Source organism: Leuresthes tenuis, unplaced genomic scaffold, assembly GCF_036924035.1.
Source record: "Leuresthes tenuis unplaced genomic scaffold, fLeuTen1.0.hap1 SCAF_1, whole genome shotgun sequence".
Taxonomy (NCBI): domain Eukaryota; kingdom Metazoa; phylum Chordata; class Actinopteri; order Atheriniformes; family Atherinopsidae; genus Leuresthes; species Leuresthes tenuis.
Window position 1 is genome coordinate 19,820,256 of NW_027325355.1, and position 22,024 is coordinate 19,842,279.

Sequence of the window (22,024 nt, forward strand, 5' to 3'; positions counted from 1 at the left end):
ATTACATGCAGACACAGGAGCTCACAGTGGACAAAGAAACAGGACAGCGACTGTAAAAAAAAAACAAGCAAGTCCACCAGAAAGATGCCACAAACAACTGGAGAGGCCAAATCAACAGCTGGGTGCTTAAAATAAATAAATAAATAACACACTGGTGAGCTCATCAGACAATTGTGGTGGATGATCTCAAAATCCTTCCCATGGTAAAATAAAACCACTGAACAGAAACCAGCCAAGAGAATAATACTCTCCAGGATGTTTGCATTATCCAAGTCTGCCAGAAAGAGAAGAGCAAATACAGATGTTTCACCACAAGGTGCAAACCATTCATGTGTCCTAAAAACAGAAAAACTGGATCAGACTTCACCTTAAAATGCCAGAGCAGCTCTGGAACAGCATCATTTGAGAAGATGAAGCAAAGATTAACTTTAACCAGGATGACGAGAAGAAAAAAGAAAAGACATGCAACATCAATTCATCAACGCATGGAGGCACGGTGACATGCACGGCTTCCGACTGCACCGGGTCACCGTTGCTTATTGATGAAGCAGCCGGCTGAAATACAAAGTGTATAGTTATATACTGCCAAACACCTAAAGACAGCAGCGGTAAAGAGCAGGAAAACCATCACCAAGGAGGCGAGGATCACAAAGGACTCTGGGTTCAAGGTCTCAAGCAGTCATTGTCTGCAAAGCTCCTCAAAGTATCAAAAATTTGACTTCATTTGTAATGTCCAATACATCTGAGAACCTGAAACACATGGTTCCACCTACTAGGAAGCTGTAATTACAAAACCATTCCCTTCATTTGGGTGGTATTATCCTCAAATTAAAGGGGAGAGAGTGCACTTTAAGCCCATATTCATTGTAAAACTGTAGCTACAGCGTCCAAATATTTTCAGACATTTGAATGGAAGAGGCTTTTGCAAGACTAATATTCCCTTTTTACATTTTTTTAAACCACACAATAGAAACTGTAGAGAAAACAGGCTGTATTTAATGGCTATTTTCACTATTAATTAATATGCTGATTATTTTCTTGAATAATCTCTTAGGTTTCTCATAGAGAAAATGCCATGGAATAAATATGGGCCAACCCCAGATGGAAATCATAATAAAATGTTTTGTTTTGTCAAACCAAAAGCCAGAAATCCAAGTTCAGCTTGAAATAATATAAACAGAGAAAAACAAGGAAAGCTGGAAGAGAGAAAACAGCTGCGAAAAGACAGATAATGTTCTCTCGATGAAATTATCAAATAATCAACCTATAGTTTCAGCTCTGCTAGATGTTATCTCTCGCTGTTGGAAACGACACTATCTTGACTGTGTTGATGGCATGAGGAGTCAATCAATGGGAAACAACATCAACAGATTAATCCTCTGTTTTCCGTGAATGAGTCACTGAGCCGAGTGATGGTGTTCTGGAAGCCTAGGACAGCACGGTGCTCTGGTTTACACACATAAATACACGCACACACGATATGAGTCACCCCAGTCTTGAGCACACATGCAGAAACCAGAACAAAAGCAGACGCACCAACACACACAGACACGCGCGGCTTGGTTGGAACCCAAATACACTCTGCTTGGAGGCTCCTCAGACAGCCACAGTGACAGAAATTATTTGATCTAATTAGCAACATGTACAAAAATGGATTTACACGTTTTATTCCAGGAAATCAGTTAAAACTCTTCTCCAAGAAGCACCACAAGTGTCACAGTAGATAAACATCAGGCTTGAAGCAACATTAAAGACATGACAGGGACTTTAATTGTCATTTGCTGCCCAGTTCAACAGTCACAGGAGACTTTTTGTCCTTCTTCCCTGAATTAACCAAAGGTTCCACCCAAGTATTTACTTATATATGTGGTTTGGACTTGGCTCTTTTATCATGTTCTTTAATGTATGCATTCATTAAAGCTTCAGCGCATGTGGCAGCATCCATAACTGCAGATCCAATGAGAGAGAGAGAGTATGCAGGCCATATTTAAGATGTTAAGGGACCATATGTCCGGCATGAGTCATGGAAATCACTACTGGTGTGTGTAGGTCCAGACAAGTCAACTTGAAAACATTCACACACGTATTATCTCAGTGCGTGTGCGCGCCTCTATATTTGCGAATGCGTGCGAGAGGTCAAGTGTGTCAGCGGTGGGACACATACAGCTGCCTAATGAAAACATGTGGAAGCAGCACACGAGGGCCGAAAACTGAAGAAATGTCACCACAGAGGAAGGTTTAGGGTTTAGGTGGTTTGACGGACATTCTTTTTTCTAAACATCCTGAATTGCATTGGCAGGAAAATTACAAATCTAACTCATAACACTGAAAATGTTTCATTTAGGTGCTCGAGTAAGAAACTACAGTGACAGTCCCCCACAACACTGCCGGTTGATGGTTTTCTTGCATATAAACTACTGGATTGTGTCATTGCAGTCATAGGATTGTAAGAAACTTTTTTAAACAAGCGTTTGTAAATGTATATTTAATAGATCAGAGCTTCAATGTAGCCTTGTGGAAAATGTCAGGTGACAAAATTCTGAACTAATCTATCGACATGTGTTTCTGTTGTGTTTCTGTTCTGCATGGTGGTGACGTTACTTTCACTGGGCTCGAAATGCAACAACGTTCACAGCGAGTCATATTTTACAAGCTTTCCCCCAATAAACAGAAATGACATCTCAAACCGAGCATGGTCACAAATGGTGTCGGGATCTCCATTTCTCAGCATATTTAATTCCCGATTCCTTTGTTGTCACTACACTACGTACAACAAAATTTCAAAAGGCGTCCACGATGACGGATTTATTGCTAGAAACAGCAGAGTCCAAACCAAAAATGTAATCAGTTCCAGCCAAGTGTCCCAGACTGAGCTAGCTGTCATATTACAAAGTGAGGAACTGCACAGCCTGACACACATCAATACGAGTGTTTTAACAAAACATTTAAAGCTGCATGCAGGAAAATCCTCATGCTTATATTAATGTTCTCTATGTAGTTTCAAGAGTAGTCTTAGACATGGGATCAGAGCTTTGCAGGGTTTTTGAGACACAGAGAGAGAGAAGTAAAGTTTACCGGCTTGTTATCTCTGCCAAACAAATTGGTTTGAGTGCTGCTTTCTGCCCCCTAGTTGTGCCACCACCTCTGTGATGACACCTGTCTAGATGGACACATCCAATACACCTGTGCAGTGAAATATGAGTTTTGAAAATTGGAAAACCAGTAGCATTTAACTCAATAACTGGATGCTAGTCACGTTTGCCACAAACTTCTAGTCATTCTACAGCATAAACCAACTTTTCAAAAAGGATGTGTCCAGTCGCTCTCTTTCTCTCTGTCTCTCACACACACACACACACACACACAGGTGAATACTTGCTCATTCATAAACAAGCGCACCAACAAACAGGAATAGTGTATTCATCCTGACAGAGCAGCCTTGTTCTCCTGCTGCACTAACTGTCAAAACAATATCTAATCTCTGCACTGCCTCTTTAAATGTGCTCCACTGGGAATATAGGTCACATTTAAACTGGTCTGTTCAAAAATAAGTTTCCTAATTGGTGTCATAACGGGAGATATGCAGGAAGAGAGAAAAAAAAAAGCAGGGAAAATTCCATAATTAAAACAATTATGTATGATCTAAAGTTAGCTTTAAAGGCTGCATTAGTCCAGCAGGATTAACCCTCATGCAGCCCTCTACTGACACCACAGGCATTATTATAACAGACTGCACTTAGCTCTTACAGCTCCAGACGTTGTGCTGACATCTAGCTACATTTGCAGCTCTGGGCCTCAGTGTTGTATTCAGCTTCAGTAGTAAACCTATCCTGCAACATTTAGTTGGGTGTGTTTGGAACTCATTTGCTTCAAAAAACACCTGGAGGCTGCGATAAAGCTCACACCTCCCACTAGAATCAGGCTTGAGGCTCATCTTTTTCTTACCCGTCACTTGGCTTAGTGTTTTTCCTACAACGTGCATGTACAGGTAAACTTGCTGCAAAGCTTACTGCTTCTCAGGTCTGGACATGCACAGGACATGCAAGTGTCTCATTAACATCCACCCGACTCTGCTATCTTGGATTTTGGAACCAAACAGAAATCTGCGGTCGCAAATTCTGCGATCGTATCCCTGACAGCGGAAAGAAAACCTGGGGGTGGATTTGACACGGGGAAGGAGTCCTTGTATAAGCTGCAGGTAAATGGGTGGATGACGGATGATGTCGCCCACTGAAACACCGACATTCATTGTAGTTCTGTGTTGCAGGCATCCCAGACCAAGCGAGGATACAGTAAAGCTTTCATTAAAATAATCAGAGGCTCCCAACATTCCTTGCATGTTATAATTAACAAAGCCCTCACAGTCATTCATATGTCACATCAGTGCGTACAACCTGTGCAGTGACAGGGCCTCGTGCATGAACAGCTTCCTTTTTGCACTAATTCTCAGCTTTTATGATGAAGTGGTAATTTGTAAGTCATGTCAGTAACTCATTTCCCTGACTGCATGCACTGCAGATGCTAATCTGCGTGACACCTGCACTACCCGACATTCATTCCTGGCCAGCGTACAAGGAAGATCTTATTTTCTCCCAAACGTCTTCCTTGTAATTGTTTACACATCTGTTCTGCGAACCAGTCTGTTGGACAGCCATTAGAAAGAAAAGCAGAGAGGTCACACAGCAGAAGAAGTTGGCTTTGTTAACATTAGGCTGGCGGAGTGCTGGAGGAGCTGCAGTCAGTGGGAACAGAAGAACCTGAAAACTGGACCTTTTAACACCTGAAACACGTCCCTCTCTGCTCGGAAGGAGGAGGAAAACTGTGTCAGAAAGCAGTTGACAGGTTTTGTATCTCATTTCAGTGCTGGTGTGTCATTAAGGGGGATGGATCTGAGATGTAAACCACACAAAGAGAGCTGGGAAAGACGCAGATGCAAGGGGTAATTATAAATGCTGAGAGTGGCTCTCTTATGCCTGTAATTAACCGTGTTGAATCTTTACGCATCTCTCTGCTCTCCTTTCATATGGCTGCCTTTTACTGGCTCAGGTGAAAGAAGCAGAAATGGTGTGTGGTGTCATAAGGATCATTTGAATTAGAGCTGCTTGTCCAGCAGCGTGTGCTGGCAGAGCCACCTCCAGCATCTGATGCCGTTATACAGCAAATAACTCATCTGCTTATAGACCTGGGAGGAATATTCACTCTCCCTATGAGGGAAAGTATAAAGATTAAATGGGATTACTGAGAGCCTGACCACAACTGTGTGACATTATGGAAGGAATACCGCAGTGGAAACAATCATAAAATCTTCAGAACATCCTATAAACGCCAAAGAAAAAAAAAATATCATGCAATCTCACATTTGGAATTCATGGCTGTTGTTGGTTATCCTCCGAGTCTGATCAAACCAATCTTGACAGCATACTTGTGCTGCAATAAATTATCAGCGGTTTGTTTTGCTGACAACCAAATAAAGTGAATCATCCTACCATTCCAAAAACTTTTAGTCCATTATTTTTGTCCACAAATGGGCCGATAACTAATAAAATTTTAAATGCAGACATCAAAGGCATCCATGCAGCAGTGCATGCACACAAACGGGCTGAGCAACAGGCTCTGTATGGGTGTTCGATATTGTCACAATGTCAGCTGGCCATTAAGAGAAATGGGCCCTATTTTTATTGCTCATTCTGAATCTGTGCGCACATTTTCCATTACTGATTCAGCTGAGATGACTCAGCTGAATCAGTAATTGTTGACTCAAGTGGGCCCCAGATAAGATGGCCATAATTATTCCATATCCATTTACCTGAGCATAACCAATGTGGGCAATTAGCACCGGGCCAATACGGAACCCAAGGGCAACCCCATTCATGCTGTGTTGGTGTAACTACACAGCTTTGGGACATTTGATGTGAGCCACGCAGGTAAACTGTGAAACATTCTTCCCATTTCTAATAAAACTATTCAACAATAACAACAAAAGGATCTGTGTATCAATCTGTTGAAACCCTAAATTCTCTAAATTGAACTGTTCAAGATCACATTTCTTAAAACTCCCTTATTTGTTGGTATGTAACAAAACTGTAGACTTGAGGCACCTGAAAAAGTCCTGTCATTATGCTGTAATCCTAGCTGCCACAGATAAGACAAGGAAAACATTCTCGACTGTGTTTGGCTTCATGTGGTGGTGTGTGGCTGCGGCAGGGTTGGCCGGGTTTGCCTTCACTTGAACTATATCTGAGAGTGTGAGCGGGGAGCTGAGGTGGTTACTGTGTGTGTGAGGAGCGAGACAGAAGCGAACAGAGTTATAGTTCCCAATAAAACAGTGGAGGAGTATTTTTCCTTCTCACACACACTGCTGCATGCCATCATGCATTCCTTCTGGCAGCCAAGGAGCCAATCAGCAACTGGCATGCAAATGAGATGGGTGTGGCTTATTTTTTTACAGCTGGAGTACAGGGTCTGAATGGAGAGAGCTAAAAAAAAAAAAAAAGAAAATAGATAGAGTAAGAGGAGGAGAGAAGGAGAAGCAGATTGTATAGATTGTAGAGTTAAAGGAAAATAGCAAAAATAGAGTATCAGTATTGGTCCAGCTGTTTGCTTCAGAGTACACCTTTCTATTCATTCTCAACACGTTTAAACCGGCCCCGAGTTCTTAAAGCGTTAAAGAAACAGTGTTGTCGTTACCATGTTTACATTTGTTTTTGACCTTGCATCACCTTGGACTTGCTGATGCTGTGACATGAAGTAGACTGAATGATAAACCCATTCAGACTTGATGCAACATGTAGGCATTGCAGTTTCCATGCCTGGGGCGGGCTTGAGGTCTGAAAGTGTTAATAAACAGATTCAATCTAATTTTAATCCATCATGAAAGCATCATTTGTTGCAGCCCCACTTTTATTTCCTTTAGGGCTTGAGGAGAACTGCACGCAGAGCTGTTCTAACATGCAATGAGCTCCCAGCAGGTGATAAATTGCAATGTCGATGTGTGATCCATGATGTAATAAACACACAAGTCCAGCGGCTGTGCCAGTTATCACTGACTACATGAAGAGCAACTGCTCAGCTTTAACCGGAGCCAAGGCAAACTTGAAGTTGAAGTGTCAAGCTTGCATGCACCTTTGGAGTATTTTTACTCCTCGCTGAACTTTCTGTCAGATTCCTGAATGATATAGGTGACGCTGTAATAAATACGGGTCTGCTTTTTTACATCTAGTCCAGAGGTCTATCTTTGCCAAGATTATTTCTGCATGTCAGGCTGTGTTTCATGGGTGAGCATCTTGAGGTGATAAAGCACTAAAACTACACGTTTGATTTACTTAAACACAAGAATGTCAGTTTGTTCTATGCAAGACAATTTGCACTCAACTACCCGGTTAATAATGCTAGTTTATTTTCATCTGCTCTACACACACCTATTTCTTATTCCCTCTGGGTATCAACAGGGCACGCTCTGTACTGAAAGCGGTTGGCAAACTACTGAGCAGGAAGTTGCGACTCTCGGTTGAACTGCACCACACAGGGCACCTTTATAAAGTGTGTGAACGGTGACAGTGTAAAATCTGGAAACCTGCACGGTTTTGTGACAGTTTTTGGTTGTTATTATGAACAAAGAGTGAAAGGCAAAACCTGGAAAGAAACTAATTCATTTGTCTGAGTAAGAAACTATTACTACAACGAACACTCGAAAGGACAACAGATAGCGCACACATTGACTAAACTCATTTTGACCAACTCATTCAGGCCCTGTCAACAAACATGCCAACATGTCATGTGCCTTTGAGTTTCAAATGTTGGGAATTCCACTCTTTTGGTCAAGGGCCACAAACCGATAAACTGGGATCGTGCATCCTTTAATGGATTTGATGACTAAGGACTACCATCATTAGGACTGACCAGTCCTCTTTCAAGCCTCTGTGACAATCACAAACACAGCAAAGTGACTTCCGTTGTTAAGAGAGGACAGTATGGCTGATGAAGAAGAGACTATTTGGGCTGTCATAGTTTAAATTCAAATAACTTTACTTTAACTACCTTTCGAATTTCAACTATTCTAACAGTGGTTTTCATTGTGTATGTCAGGGCTGTGCATTTAAAAGTAGTGCATGGTCAGAGCTATCATGTTCATCTATTTCAATTCAACTCTGCTGTATTCAGAGATGGACATTCTTTTTAAACATCTTCTCATCTCATGGGACATGACAAACAAAGCAAACAAGTTCAGCTCTGGTTCAGTTCCAAGAACCCCCGACCTGACTGTAACCGATAGAACTGGATTTACATCGTGCTGGTTCATAAAACGTTGCTTGGCCAAGGAAAGCAGTTGGATCTTCAGTTGGATCTTCAGCGCACACACGGGGGAAGAGACCTCCAGAACAGGGCAGAGACACAAACGAGCACAAATGCACTGAAGCTGCAGCTTCAGAGGAGGCAATTTTCATGTTCCCTTTCACATTGTCAGAATAACTTAAAGTGTAGCTCCAACGTATCTGCACACAAAGCCATCAATTAGATTCCTGTGAGTCCTCTTTCTCCCGAGTACAGAAGCTGAACACCATTTAGTGGCCACTGTCCCACACAACAATATACTTTAAGCATGCAAGTCATTTTGTAAGACAGCTAAAAGCGCTGACTGACCGTCTCGGGTCATTGGCTACACTCGCTGTAGCTCTGTCCAATTTTTAGGGATCATCTTAGCACATATTCTTTTTAATCATTAAAGACTAAAGTCTGCATCAAGGCAAGAACTGGCCCATTGTCATCATTGTGGCGAGAAGAATTTGTGATAACAAAACTATATTTATATAATATCAAAAACAGTAAAAGTCAAATTTGTCTTTGTTTACTGTGCGTTTTTTGTCTCATTCTTGGCAAACAAGTTCCACACAAAACGTGAGTACAGAGGCATACCATCTGCAGTTATGCACCATCACCCTGCATTTCAGTTTTTCAATATTGTGACTATTGAAAAAAATTGGAAGGGGACGGGGGGGCACTAGCTTGAGATGGGATAAATGGCAGCCATTCATGAGGGGGTGAGACATGAGCAGCCAGGTGTACTTGCAGACCACTTCCCTATAAATCCTGTTGAAACAAAGTCGAGTTCTGTTCTCATCTAACAATGAACTGGAATTGGTCCTGAGCCACAAAGGGACGATCAACGCTGCAAGAGCCGGCCAGGCACCTTTAGAGTGAATCGGGACGAGCAACACCCATGGAAGGATGCTAGAAAGGTGGGGCCATGGTGCCTTGGCCTGAGACCCATCAAGGAGGCCCAGAATCAGTTCTGTTCAGTGAGACCTGTGGCCCACTAACATCTAATAACCTTGTGTGAGAATAATCGATACTGATTCATACTGATGCATAATGAACATTATTTAACTGCTTCTTAATGGGTTCTTTGTGGTTATGCAATTCTAATCAAAGAACAAAGCATGATAATTAAACATCAATATTGGTGTTCAATTACCACAGAAACAGCACAATCTGCTACAGTAGCTTTATAAATATTGTTCGCAATATATTACATGACGTCTCTAGTCAATGTACATTCATCAACAAGTGTCCACTGCTGAGGCAGAGGTCCACAGAAATCCCAGTGAACCTCCTGTTCCCCCCATCAGCACCTTTAGCACACAAGTGCAATGAGCACTTCACTGTGGAAAACAAAGTTGGAGGAGGAAAAAATTAACCCATCTAAATAACACATATTAGAAGCTCAGGAGAGAGTTCAGTGGATTAAAGAGTCTGATTATTAGCAATCTTTTCCCATGTCCTCAGTGGTAGAGCCCAGCCTAGTGGCTCCATAACAGAGTATCCTCTTTATTTAGAACAGAGACAGGGGAGGTTTAAACCACAAGCATATTGCACAGCTGACTCACTGACAAGAATAGAGGTCTCCCTTAAAAAAAAAAGAAGAAGAAGAAGAAAAAACTGCACCATTTTTTTTAACGAAGAAGAAAAGACTGGATAGCACAAAGCTGGAAAAGAGAGAGTGAGAGAAAAGAAACTGAGACAAGATGAGACATTCCTGCAGATGACGACCTCTCAGTGCAGCCATTCTCAGTCTTTCCACCTTGTTGCCATCAAATAAGAGTCCGAATTTAAGTCAAGCCTGGCACTCACACCTGGAATTGCGAATTAGTTACTTTCGGGGATGTAACCAATCACAGTGATCACAGCTCGATTTGTGTTAAAGTGCAACAGTGTGTCATTACTGCCAAAAGCTGCGAAGCAACAGCTGTCTGGGATGAACTGACACTTCTCCACAGGCCTGCCACTGTTTATGAGGGTTGCAGTGTGTTTGTTGCACCACTTCTGCTCCCTTCACTTACATGTGCTGTTGTATTGATTAACAAACACGATTCTGCACTACCGCATCCTGTTGTTCATTACGGTCATGGCTCTTAAGATCAGTGAACATATGGGGGGGGTGAAAGGAGGAGGGCGAGCAGAGGTGGGAACAGGTGGTTTTCAAAGATGATATTTGCTAATGAGATCAATTAGATTTTATTAACTGCTATCATCTGTGATGTGTAACTCTATTCAGCATCAGGATCTAAACACCCTTCAGCTACAGACATCAACATATTAGGGAGTTGGTAAAGAAAGAAGCTTTGATTGAGTTTTAATCAAGACGCACTTGATCATAAACTGAAAGTCAATTAAATCTCAAAACCTCCACAAAGCATAGCCCTGTGTGTGCTGCTGAACACACAAGTTAACCAATAACTCGCCAGCCTGTGTCCGTGTTTCCAGTCTCACGTCTTAGTTTGCACAATTAAACACACACACACATTTACGCACACAGGGTCTGAGCCCCGGATGTGTGTCAGGATCTTAATGACTCCACCGCCCTCCTGAGGTCCGGCTCCGGGCGGAACAGTCAGTTACAGAGAGGTATGTTTGGTTTAAACGCAGACGTCTGATTTCCAACAGGAAGACAGCACAGTTTATACTCATGTGGGAATTATAAAATGTGGGAAAAGACGCTATGAGAGTGAGGACTCACCACATTAGTGAGGAAATCACCATCGCTGAGTTCCTCCAGGTCCAACAGGTTGGTCCCTCCGGAGGGGTAGAGTTTCTCTGCCGTTAAACTGTCTAAAATAGACTCCATCATGACTGTCTGTGTCTGTCTACAGCTTTTTTTCAGACAGATGCACAGTGGCTCTCTGGAGTGGTCGCGAGCGCAACTCTTCAGATCAACTCATTAAAATTACGCGGTTTGTTTTCAGAGGGCTCGAGCCCCAGCCGTTCTTCACACCCTCTGGACGTAAAGCCGACGAGCCGAGCTGAGTCCCGGTGATGCTTTCTTTCAGTGTCAAACCTGAAAATTGTCGGAATCACACATCCTCCACCGGCTCGCTGTCGCGGAGACGTTGCTGTTCATCTGCTCCTCGCTCCCCTCGCGTGCGCTGTCAGCCACGCGCCAATGAATATTCAACGAAGACCCGCCCAGTGATGTAAAAACCAATCACGCCCTCAAATCACGTTGTGATTTGAACACAAAATCAGTTGCAGAAATTACATTCAAATTACAAACTGGAATTTAGCTTCGAGGTTATTTCTGAGGTACTTTATTACTGTTAAAAAAAGTATTTTTTTGTACTTTGCTGTGCTCAATTTCCCAACCAATTAGCCTATGAATGTTAAGCCAGTGCACACATATGAGTGTATGTCTTGTTTTTTTTTACTTTATTTTCATTTCTTTGCAATCAGATGTTAGATTAAATAAACCGTAGTGAGTAACATAAGTATAAGTAGGCAACCACAGTTAGTCTTTTTTGTTTGGTTGTTCGTTTATTTTTAAAGATGATAATCTTGTTTTCCAATAAATATCACAGGGCTTCCTTGTCTTTATCATCTCAGGGGCCAAACACCTTTACTTGTCACATGTTAATGCATCTTTATCGATAATTCAGTACCACCAAATAAAAGAATGTTGACAAATTTTGGCCGTTGTGTTGAATGGTTACATTTACTTCTGCTTCTTTGAGTAGATTTTGGAATTACAATAGACTTTCACGTATAGAAACGTTTGAATTGGGGACTTTTAGGCTTCTTTGCAGTGTTGGTGCTTTTTCCTGAGGGACAGATCTAAGCAACACTTTCCCCTCTGCATGTAGTAGAAGATTTTTGACATTTGCTGAAATATAAAGAAAAGACGTATGTTAAAATCTTAACATCAATGTGAGTCTTTATTTCTTTATTCCTATTTTTTCTTCGGATATCTTTCTCTATTGCTTTCATTCTGGAGGTTTTGAGGATTATTGTCGCATGAAAGTCTTTGACTGACTTGAATGAACCAATGATGGAATAAATGATTTCCCTCACTTTTAAGCTTGATTGCCCCTCTATGTGGCACAATCCTTTTCAGTGCAAAGAGTGTGGTGACTTTTGGCACCTTTTGTGGTGCAATTGCTAAACTTTAACGATAAATAACTGAAAATAACTGTCAAGATGCACAGAGCCATCAGAGGTCCATGTTGGGTCATTAATTTGGTAGAACTTTTCATGGTTTAGTGTTTGTAACTCACTAGTTTGGGTTACTGAGACAAAAACGTAACAGGGCACCATCAGGGTTTTTTCCTGGAGTGATAAATCCAAATATCAGCTAAAAAAGCAGCTGATGCAGGTTGCAATATCACTGGACTGTAGATTAGAGGGAGTCATTTCAAGATCTGTGAACAGTGCATGGAATTAAATTCAATGCTCACAATTAGGCTGTTATGAATTCATTTGCATAGACTGCATGATATAATCTGCTTAAAATGTCAGGCCAAAATAGTGTTTTTTATGTGCAAGAAATCATTTCAGTGTGAGGCCAGATAGAAATTTGTGCATATCTTCATCCCCAATTAGACAGCCGGTGTCTGCATTATCTTGCTGCATTGAATTTAGTGACAAATATAAGGTAATGTTGCAATATTGCATTTAATATGAATCTTTAGAATGTTGCACAGGATGCCAGAGGAGGAAAATTACACATGTTGCTATCGAGTGCCAAAACATTTTTAGGTTAACTGCCTACTTATTTCTCCAGCCTCATATTCTTATCATTCCAGAGGCCGTAGCATTATCTGCAAGTCTAATTCTTTTAGCTTGTTAAAACAGCTTTCTCTTTTTATGGAATGAGCAGCAAAATAGCATTACCCGAGGAACACTCCCTTCTTTGAATACCTTTGAAGGTCTCTTACAAGCTGCCCTGAAGGAACCATGTCACTGGTTAACATAATCAGTGTTATGGACATTGCTGGAATGACCTATGTGGCTCTCCTATTTTACTGTTTCCCCCTCTGTTACTTAAAAGCAAGATTTGTGCTCTAACATGAACTATGCTGCTGGGAAAAAATATGTTGCATTTCAGGATCTTCCCAGTTCAATAAAGAACAAGTTTAATCTGTAAAATGAGTAAATTAAGGGCAAAATGATCCATCTGTTCTCATCTTTGTGCCTGAGGATGTCAGCTGCTGCTGTTGTAGAACATGTGTAAAAAGAAACAGATGAGATACAGTTTCTTTACTGTCAGTTTTATTATTCACGTTCATAGATAAAACAAACTTTGTTTTTCCCCTAAACGTCAAGGGACGATAAAGATTGTTTTGACGCTCCATGATACTGCCTACAGCAACAGCACACTCGCAGGAAATAGGGCATGAAACCGATACATCTTTCTCTTTCATGATTTCTCAGGTTCGGCCAACTCGTTCCTCCTCCTGTCATTCTGACACGGACAGTTTCTCCCCTGAGATACAGAGAGTTTGAAAAGCAGCAGAAACCTTGGGCCTTGTGTTGTAAACATCACAGGTGCATGTGTGTTTTTACAGGAACGCTGACCTATTACGCAATCTTAGTAGATTTAAGTGAATCGTGCTTAAGTGGGTTTTTCCAAGAGGTTTATTAATTCAGCTCAAAATTGGTTTTGGAGGTTCACTTTTAGGGGACAAAACTGGTCAGTCCACACTCACCTGGCACCAGGAGCTTCACTTTCAAGCCACCATCCAAACTGCTGCTCCTTGACGGTATTATTCATATTGAGGTTAGTGGAGAGAGCGTGGAGGAGGTTAAGTAACAACTCTCCATCGGAACGTATTGTCCTCAGGTTTTTGTGTGCACACTTGAGGCTCAAATAGTTTGCTGTGTAATAATCTTTTGTTACTCTTCAGGCTCTTTCCTCCTTGCTTCATATTCCCTACTCCATCTTTTTCTTATCAATTGCTTTGCCCCTCTCTGCTTTCACCCCTTCTGTGTCTTCTTTCTCCCTCCACATATTAGTTTACGGAGGTGCCTCACCCCAAGGGACAAGTTGTCCCTTTTTTCTCACACACACACACACACACACACACACACACACACACACACACACACACACACACTGGTGTTGTATAACTCTAGTGACCTTTCATTGTCTGCAGTAATTCCCACCCAGACCTTATAAATTCTAAAGACAGACAGAGGTTGTTGTGGAGCACGAGTGGAGAGTGCATGGGAGATTTTTTGACCAAATGTTACTCAAACCATAACCATTCTTCTACCTTCTCTTTTGACCTTTTTTGTTTTTTTCTGGCTTTTATCTGTTAGAGGTTATCCCATCGCAGTCGCTGGTGCAAACCAACTTTTCAGGCCAATCAACATTTGACCTATGCATCGCAATATCGCCATGGGGTGAGAGACTATCGGTGTGTTGGAAGAAAACACGTTGTCTCATGCCTGAAGGTCCAACATTGGTCAAATTCTGACAATCTACTCCACAGAGGCCGGGAGCTGCACAAAAACATAAACAAGTCACTCAAAACTCTGATCAAACAGCTGAGCATACATGAATAAATATTGGCCTTTATATTAAGTCTTTTTTTTTTTTTTTTACCAGTGTCTGAGATAATTTTTGGTCTCTTTGGCCGTTAAATCATTTACATTCATTAGCTCATTCATAGCTTTGTCTGTTGGTTGTGTGCAGTATGTTTCAGAGTTATTCCACAAAATACAGAAGCCGAAAAGAAGGCTGACGAAGGTGGTTGAATCAAAACAAAGAGCTGAAAGACACAAAAAGACTTTTTAAAGTGAGGGCAGGTAAGAACTAAAGCTAGGTCGTGATTTGTGTGAGCAAAGCCCTTCAAGCCACTCTTTTTTTTACTTGACATGTCAACATTTTTCCGCCTGCTAATTCCACTGAAATCATTTGTGGGATGGTTTCATTTAGGCAGCAATTAATTTTTGATCATTCAACAGCATCAAGCGCTGATATCCTGACTTAGACAAATGCATGGTGATAAAGAAAGTGGAATTGGTAGATTTCCTTCACAAATTTAGGTTTACAGTTCAGAACAAACAAAAGCATGAAAAGGATTTTAAGAGTTTTAAGATTTTACTTTCCACATCTTCTGTTAACTCTTTGACTATGGTGGGGCTAAAATAAATATATCAAATTAAAGTACTTATCTGATTAGAGATGTGAGAAACTCAAAGCTTTTTGGTTGTTTAAATACAATAGCTCCATGATTGGCTGTTCATCTGTTGATGCATGTTCTCACTGTCAGCCTCTGATTGGCTGTTGGTGCAGTGATGCAGGTATGACTCATTTTCTATTCTGAGCCAAAAAGCTGACATGGGGTCCTGACCTTTTGTCTCCTTGGTGACCACTGTGATGTCACTGCCTCCTCTTGATCAACATCATCCTCTTCTGTCTCCCCCTATCTGTCTTACTAATCCACTGTCTGTTGCCATCACAGGCGAGGTGAGCAGTAGAATCAAAGCTCCAAGGTGGAGGACACTCAGTGTGACTGAGTCAGTGAGGGGATCTCGGCCTACCACACGGCCACTTCAAGACAATTACTATTAGTCCTCACATCATTGCTCTTTCACCCTCACTGTGCTTAACAGGGCTGAATGGATTCGCTGTAGCACCCACTCATGTTCACGAATATAAATTCATGCTTAGATGATAATGATTTTTTTCAAGCAGTCTTTTGATATTAAAGTACTAATGGGGGCACAAGCAGTGCCTCCCTGACAACCACCTCCACAAACGACACAACAGCACCCCAGCTGTAGTGCATCTGGTTAATTGTCCTGATCAGTTATTGATAAAATGCAGACTTGGATTCCACTAGTGACAATAAAACCTACATTTTAGACAAGCAATCACATGAAAGCAGACGGTTAACTGAATGGCTGTTGCTATGAATAGCATAAAAATAGGGTTTGACTGAAGGAAAGTTTCATTTAACTCATAAATCTGCACGCTTTCATCATTTGTGTTTATATATGAACTCCATGAAGCTCTGTGTTTAGCTGGTTAGTTGGTTAGTGGTAGCAGGGTGGGGTAATTGATGCACGTTTAATAAATGGTCATGGGTTGGACAGAGTGGAGAGTCAGTAAGTAGGCACACATCCAATTTTCCATAATGTCCCAACAAATAACTGCAGTAGTACAACTCATATTCCTCTTCCTCTATTGCTTTCAGACTATTAAGATGCCAAAGAGGCCTCAGTGTTTTTTCCTCCCTGTCACAGTCTGACTTATTTTCTGTCCCTCACTGTCTTGCTTTTTCCCCGTCTCTTTATTTTTTCGGATGTCTCTCGTGGATCAAAAAGTTCAGGAGTTCAAAGAAAAGCAAGATGTATGTGCAGAAACACAGGGAAACAGTCGAGTAAGGCCAAGACTGTAATGAAAGCCAGCTTCATTCCTTACACACAGTTACATCATCTACACACTCCAGCAAGGAGACTAGCTGTTTTACTCACAACCATGGTGATGAACTTCAGCAACTGGTTCACTGGGTAATAAGATATTACATTTAATTCGAATGGGACTCATTTCATTCTAAATCGGTGACATAAATCTTCTTCAAAAACAGCTCTCTTCTCTTGTGTGCAGGTTTTCCAGGGGCTGAGGTCAGGCCAGTCAAATCCTTCCTCACCAAAGCAGTGTAATGATCCCGACCAAGTAGTGTACTGCCAGATTGTGACAACTCTGAACCAGATGAAAGAACAGTGCTGCCCTCTTTTGGAGGATGACTCACATAACAAACAGTAAACGAACTGCAGGGGGTGCAACAGACTCAGCAACACATTTTATTTGTGATTTAAATGAGCTTATTGAATTAACACTTTAATGTAATTTCATATTGTCTTGACAAACAGTTGAGTTAAAATCAACTTTAAAAAGGACATAATCTGTCTGCTTTTTCCTTTTACCATCTGACATAATCCAGGCCATTCAAACGGACTGAGGGAAGCTGGTGTGTTGTCCAGTGTTGAAACCCAGCTCAGCTCTTTACCTGCTCACACATTATTTCTCTCATTTTATTCATCTTGCTTGAGTCTCTCCTCTGGAGAATAACCCCTCGCAGAGCTGTAAATGTGCAGTAATAGCACAAAATGACGGTGCTTTGCCACACTGCATTTTCTCTCCAACATTTCCATCCTTAAAGGCTTACAGACGTTCAGCGCTGCACAGGAGTCTTGAGGAACTCTTGATTTTACTTTATGTATTACCAGGAAAGCAGTGAATAGGTACAGAGATGTATTGATGCTTGAAGCATCACAAACACAACTGGAAATACAGTATATAAGGCTCGACAAGAGTTTGTCATTTAGAAGAAGCTTGAAAGTCAGTATTTGTTAAGAGCACCTTTATCATTCAGCACAGTCTGAACCTATCAGACAAGCTTTCTGTCATTTCTTTAAGTAGTCTTCAGGAACAGTTCTCCAGGCTTCTTGAAGGACATCCCAAAGCTCTTCTTTGGATGTTGGCTGCCTTTTGTTCTGTTCTCTGTCACATTAATCCCACACTGCTTCAGTAATGATGAGCTCTGGGGAGGATTCATCCCTCCATAAGACCTGTTGCCACTGATTTTAACTCCATGCTGAGATGTGCCACATTTTCAGCTGAAAGATGTTTGGGGATCACTTTGTTGGAGCAAAAATACAAACTGTCGATTTTTTTTTTGTCAAATTGTTTTATCTTTGGGATTTTATATTGATGCAACAATAGAAATTGGAATAATTTCTCTCTTTGCGACTGAACACATAATAAAAAATAGTTTCTTAGCCAAATTGTCTGTTAAGTGTTGACACAACACTGGTTTATCCCTTAAGTTAGGGTACCTTTGTCATGCTTGAGTGATTAATCAGTTTTAAGCGGCTTAACAAACAAATGAAAGAAAAATACCATTAGTCTGAAAATGGTCAATGAAGTACAGTGACCGGGCTGAAAATTAAGGAAACTGCGGTCTTGCTCCTTAGAGGGAAAATATAAAAGAAGACTTTAGCACATCACCAAATCTTTTTGGCAAAAAATACCTTAAAACACAGAAAAAGTATGGTTCACGCGATATTCCCACTGTGTAGACAACTGAGTTTGATTCTTTGTTTGCTTGCTTGGGTCACCACTGCATGGTCTTTGACCGGGTCAGTTTCCTGGTAAGAGCATGGCGAACAGTCAGCATATAGGAGCGCCGGTCAGGCAGAGAGCGCTGCTGATCCAACACCAGCCTGTCACACACCAGACAATACATCAGCGACAGGTTTCCAAAACCTTCTAAACTGAAAGATTTCAGGCATGGGAGAAGAAGACATCTCTTTGGATTTGTTAGGGTTCTCTTAATAGTAGATTTGATCAAGACAAATCTTAAAAGATCTTAGTTAGACTGATACGGGAAAGAAGAAACAAACCTAATAAGCTGAAACACTGCTGCCTCCACTGCTAAAACTGTTTCAGCCACAGACAGCTCTCTGAAACTACACCTACACCCATAACACAAATGTAAAAAAAGCACAATTTTCAACTTGAAAGGTCTGAATTACTACAACCTTATCATTACAACACTGACATGCAAACATAAGCATACAAACCTTAAATCTTTGGCGATTCCCTCTCCTTCCTCTGTTCTCACTTCCCTGCCAATTTCCAGATCTGCCTTATTGGCTACCAGCACTGTAGGAACAACTGACACACACACACACACACACACGCACACACACACACACACACACACACACACACACACACACACACACACACACACACACACACACACACACACACACACACACAGTGAAAAGACAACAGGATGATGCTGTGGCATGCAGTCGAGGCAGGCTACTTACAGAGCACAGGATGGGCTACCAAACAAGGAATGTACGTCAGCTCTGACTGTGCACGTGTGAAGGTGACAATAGACAGATGTCAGACATGGAATAGAGACTCACTGAATGAGTGAAAACAGTGAACACACTGTTTCTGTAGGGTTCATTAGTCCAGCAGCTTGTGAGTTGGGGAGTTGTGGAAGTCTTGGGTTATTAGACCAAATATAGCTGAGTCATGACTGGTAAAAGCAACATCCTACGTAAAGACATAAGCTAACCTTCCAAAAAGAGATGTTTTTTCTTTTGTTTAGTGATGTTAAACGAAGGGCATTAAGGCCCCTACAGTATGTGTATGTTTTGAAAAGCATGACCTATTGCATCTCTTAGTAGGAAAAATGGGGTAAAAGTATTTGCCTACCGAGACTCTGTTTGGTTTTGTCAATGAGTGTCTTGAGTTGAGGGACCTCCAGGAAGCTGAGGCGCTGTGTGATGGAATAGAGCAGCAGGAAACCATCAGCCCAGCGGATGGAGGACTCAAGAGAAGACACCGAGCTCTCCTGGAGGAGAGTGTCAGAAAGTAGGCATGTGTACTATCACAACATTTTTACATGTAAACCAACTCCAGAGGAGTTTGTGAACATTAAACTATATGCTCCTGACTTGTTTGAAAGCACATTTGTTCTGCACATTCCTGGGTCTGAAACTGCCTTCAAGTGCCCAGCACTACTCCATTTGGCTTGACGGTTGCTTAAAATGTTTGTCTTTGAGGCCTTGACAAAGAAATCCTGTGTATGTATGACAGTGGTGTTACATCCCACACGTGCTTAATGTAAGTCAATACTGTTCGGATTACTTGTCATATTTTTGTTCTTCCAGACAGTAAAACTTTAATTGAGATAAATCAAGTTTTTTGTGCTGATGACGTAGAGTCCACAAAATTAGAAATGAAAACCAAAGCTTACCTTACAAGGCAAATCCAAAATCTCCAGGTCAACAGCCTCCTGGTCCACCACCCGATTACATCTGTATGTCACTTCTGTGGAAACATCTTGCTTATCATATCCTGTCAGTGAGTGACATAGGTGAGTACTGCATGGTCAAATCATTTTTCCATGCCACCTCCGAAAGAATATTTACTGCAGACTCACCCTTTTTATGGTCGTATTCGCCGATAAAGCGTTTGGTTATGAAACGAACACACAGCGCTGGAGACACAAAACAGACATTGTCACTAGGGAACGAACAGGCTAAAGCAGAACACACACTGACAAATGATCTTACACACTGCAAATTCATGCTCATGATGTTTGTATTTGATCTGCAGCCTGTGCTCACATTATGCATGTTATATGTCACTGTTATATGTCACTGTGCTTCTATCTTGTTTAAATTAATGTCCAAGTGTTTGTGTGAAAGGAATCTGGAAGGTTCATGTTTCTTCTGTCTCTGCTGTTGAAGGACTTCTTGTATATCAGCAGAACACATTAAAAGGTGGCAGAAGTTTGTTTGAGGTGTCGTTTGACCCTCAACACCTGCAGAAACGCTGAGTTTTCATTCATATGCAGCGATCAAAACGGATCATTTTGACATCTTCGGTCAAATTTGGGCTCTGAGATTTCTACTTCCGCCTGTTATATAACATTAATAAATCAAATTTCATGGTATCTACAGCACAATTCCTTCATTTTGTGGCAGAAAAATAAACCGATTTGCTGTTGCACTAAAAATGTGGAACCCTGGAGTGTTGCGAAAAGCATCCCAACGCTCTTATTTCTAATCATGCAAAAATGAGCACAGCATCTATATGTTATAAGTGATAGTTAGCATTTTTTGTCTGTGAGTTAGTCAAACACAAACACAATACCTAGAAAAGTGTTTGTCTCTGAAGGTGTCCATTTGGACAAAGAGATGCAATGTAAATAAGAAAAGAAAAAAGAAAAATGAGAATGTTTCTCTTTTTGTCCGTCACATATGCAGAGATAGGCTTACATACTGCAAAAACCCACTAAAAATACCAGTAAGAGCTGCAAATAAGACAGAACCAACTAAAAAAAAAACTCTGATGCCACTGTAGACCAAATAAACATAAGGACAGCTGGAGGCACAAAATTACCACTTACAATACATTTAAAAGAATAACTAATAGGAGGCTCAAATTGACCACAGAGTAATGCTTCACTTTGACAGAAGGACAAAAGCTAAACCAAGCTACATGCAAACTGCAAGCCACTGCTAAGACACAAAAAGACACACTAATACATGCAATGAAGCTGAAAACTGATGCAAAAAGACAACAGGCTGGCAACAATCACAACCACAAACACATGTATAATGACCAGGAGGAGAGGGAAACTGAATCTCCTTTTCTATTTGGGTTTAGCTAGTTTTTTTATCTTCACTTTACCTGTTTTTCCAGTGTTCTGAGCTCCCAGAATGAGCAGTTTAACTGGAACCATTTCCTTTGTCCTCTCCCTCATGAAAGCCCTATGAGGGAAAGGGAAAAAACAAAGAAGGAAGCACATATGCAGCCTTTCAGAAGCAAGGAGCAACCGGAGCTTTATGAATACACTTTTACATACATATCAGGAGTTATGGAAGAACGATTAAACCCAAAACTTACTGTCTGTATGGCACTTTAGTTTGAAATAAAACTGACCTTAAAGCAGAGAAAAAAATCTGGATATGTCGAAGAATGAAATAGTCAACTCACTGCCCAGCCTGAGACACTGAGCAGGCAGGGAATGGAGAGACGAGAGTGTCCTCTCTCTGCTTGTGTTTGGTTGTAAGAGCTCTCTTTCTTTGGGAACAGTACGTGACAAGGACCATTCGTCTGGAGGAATGGGGTCCAAGTTCATACACAGATCCCATTTCGGATCTATTCAGGATACACAGACTTTTTCAACGATGTAGAAAATCCAAAAGATTCACC

At 41.2% G+C, this 22,024-nt stretch overlaps 2 protein-coding genes across 3 annotated transcripts in view; both read right to left on the bottom strand.

The window, feature by feature from the left end:
- Window positions 1-11,402, bottom strand: part of creb3l1 (cAMP responsive element binding protein 3-like 1) — a 28,315-nt gene extending 16,913 nt beyond the window's left edge. For both annotated transcript variants that reach the window (XM_072395918.1, XM_072395843.1), the window contains exon 1: window positions 11,015-11,402. In XM_072395918.1, coding sequence (XP_072252019.1) covers window positions 11,015-11,125 — 111 coding nt within the window. In that variant the 5' untranslated portion in view covers window positions 11,126-11,402. The remainder of the gene's footprint in view (window positions 1-11,014) is intronic.
- A 6,944-nt stretch (window positions 11,403-18,346) lies between these two features.
- Window positions 18,347-21,572, bottom strand: LOC140293694 (ras-related and estrogen-regulated growth inhibitor). The gene is made up of 7 exons (XM_072379550.1): window positions 21,500-21,572; window positions 20,244-20,300; window positions 20,058-20,131; window positions 19,514-19,652; window positions 18,862-18,955; window positions 18,682-18,753; window positions 18,347-18,501 (listed from the first exon to the last, which is right to left on the bottom strand). Exons 1-7 carry the CDS (start codon window positions 21,570-21,572, stop codon window positions 18,393-18,395), a joined length of 618 nt encoding a protein of 205 aa, XP_072235651.1. The 3' UTR covers window positions 18,347-18,392.
- Between the last annotated feature and the right edge of the window lie 452 nt (window positions 21,573-22,024).

What these genes read in the sequence shown, in the direction of transcription:
- LOC140293694 (XM_072379550.1), bottom strand. Translation starts at nt 21,572, where the DNA reads ATGAGGGAGAGGACAAAGGAAATGGTTCCAGTTAAACTGCTCATTCTG. An exon ending in TCAGAACACTGGAAAAACAG is followed by an intron (nt 20,301 to 21,499) that starts GTAAAGTGAAGA and finishes TTGTGTCTCCAG; the next exon opens with CGCTGTGTGTTCGTTTCATA. An exon ending in CAAAACCAAACAGAGTCTCG is followed by an intron (nt 18,956 to 19,513) that starts GTAGGCAAATAC and finishes TGTGTGTGTCAG; the next exon opens with TTGTTCCTACAGTGCTGGTA.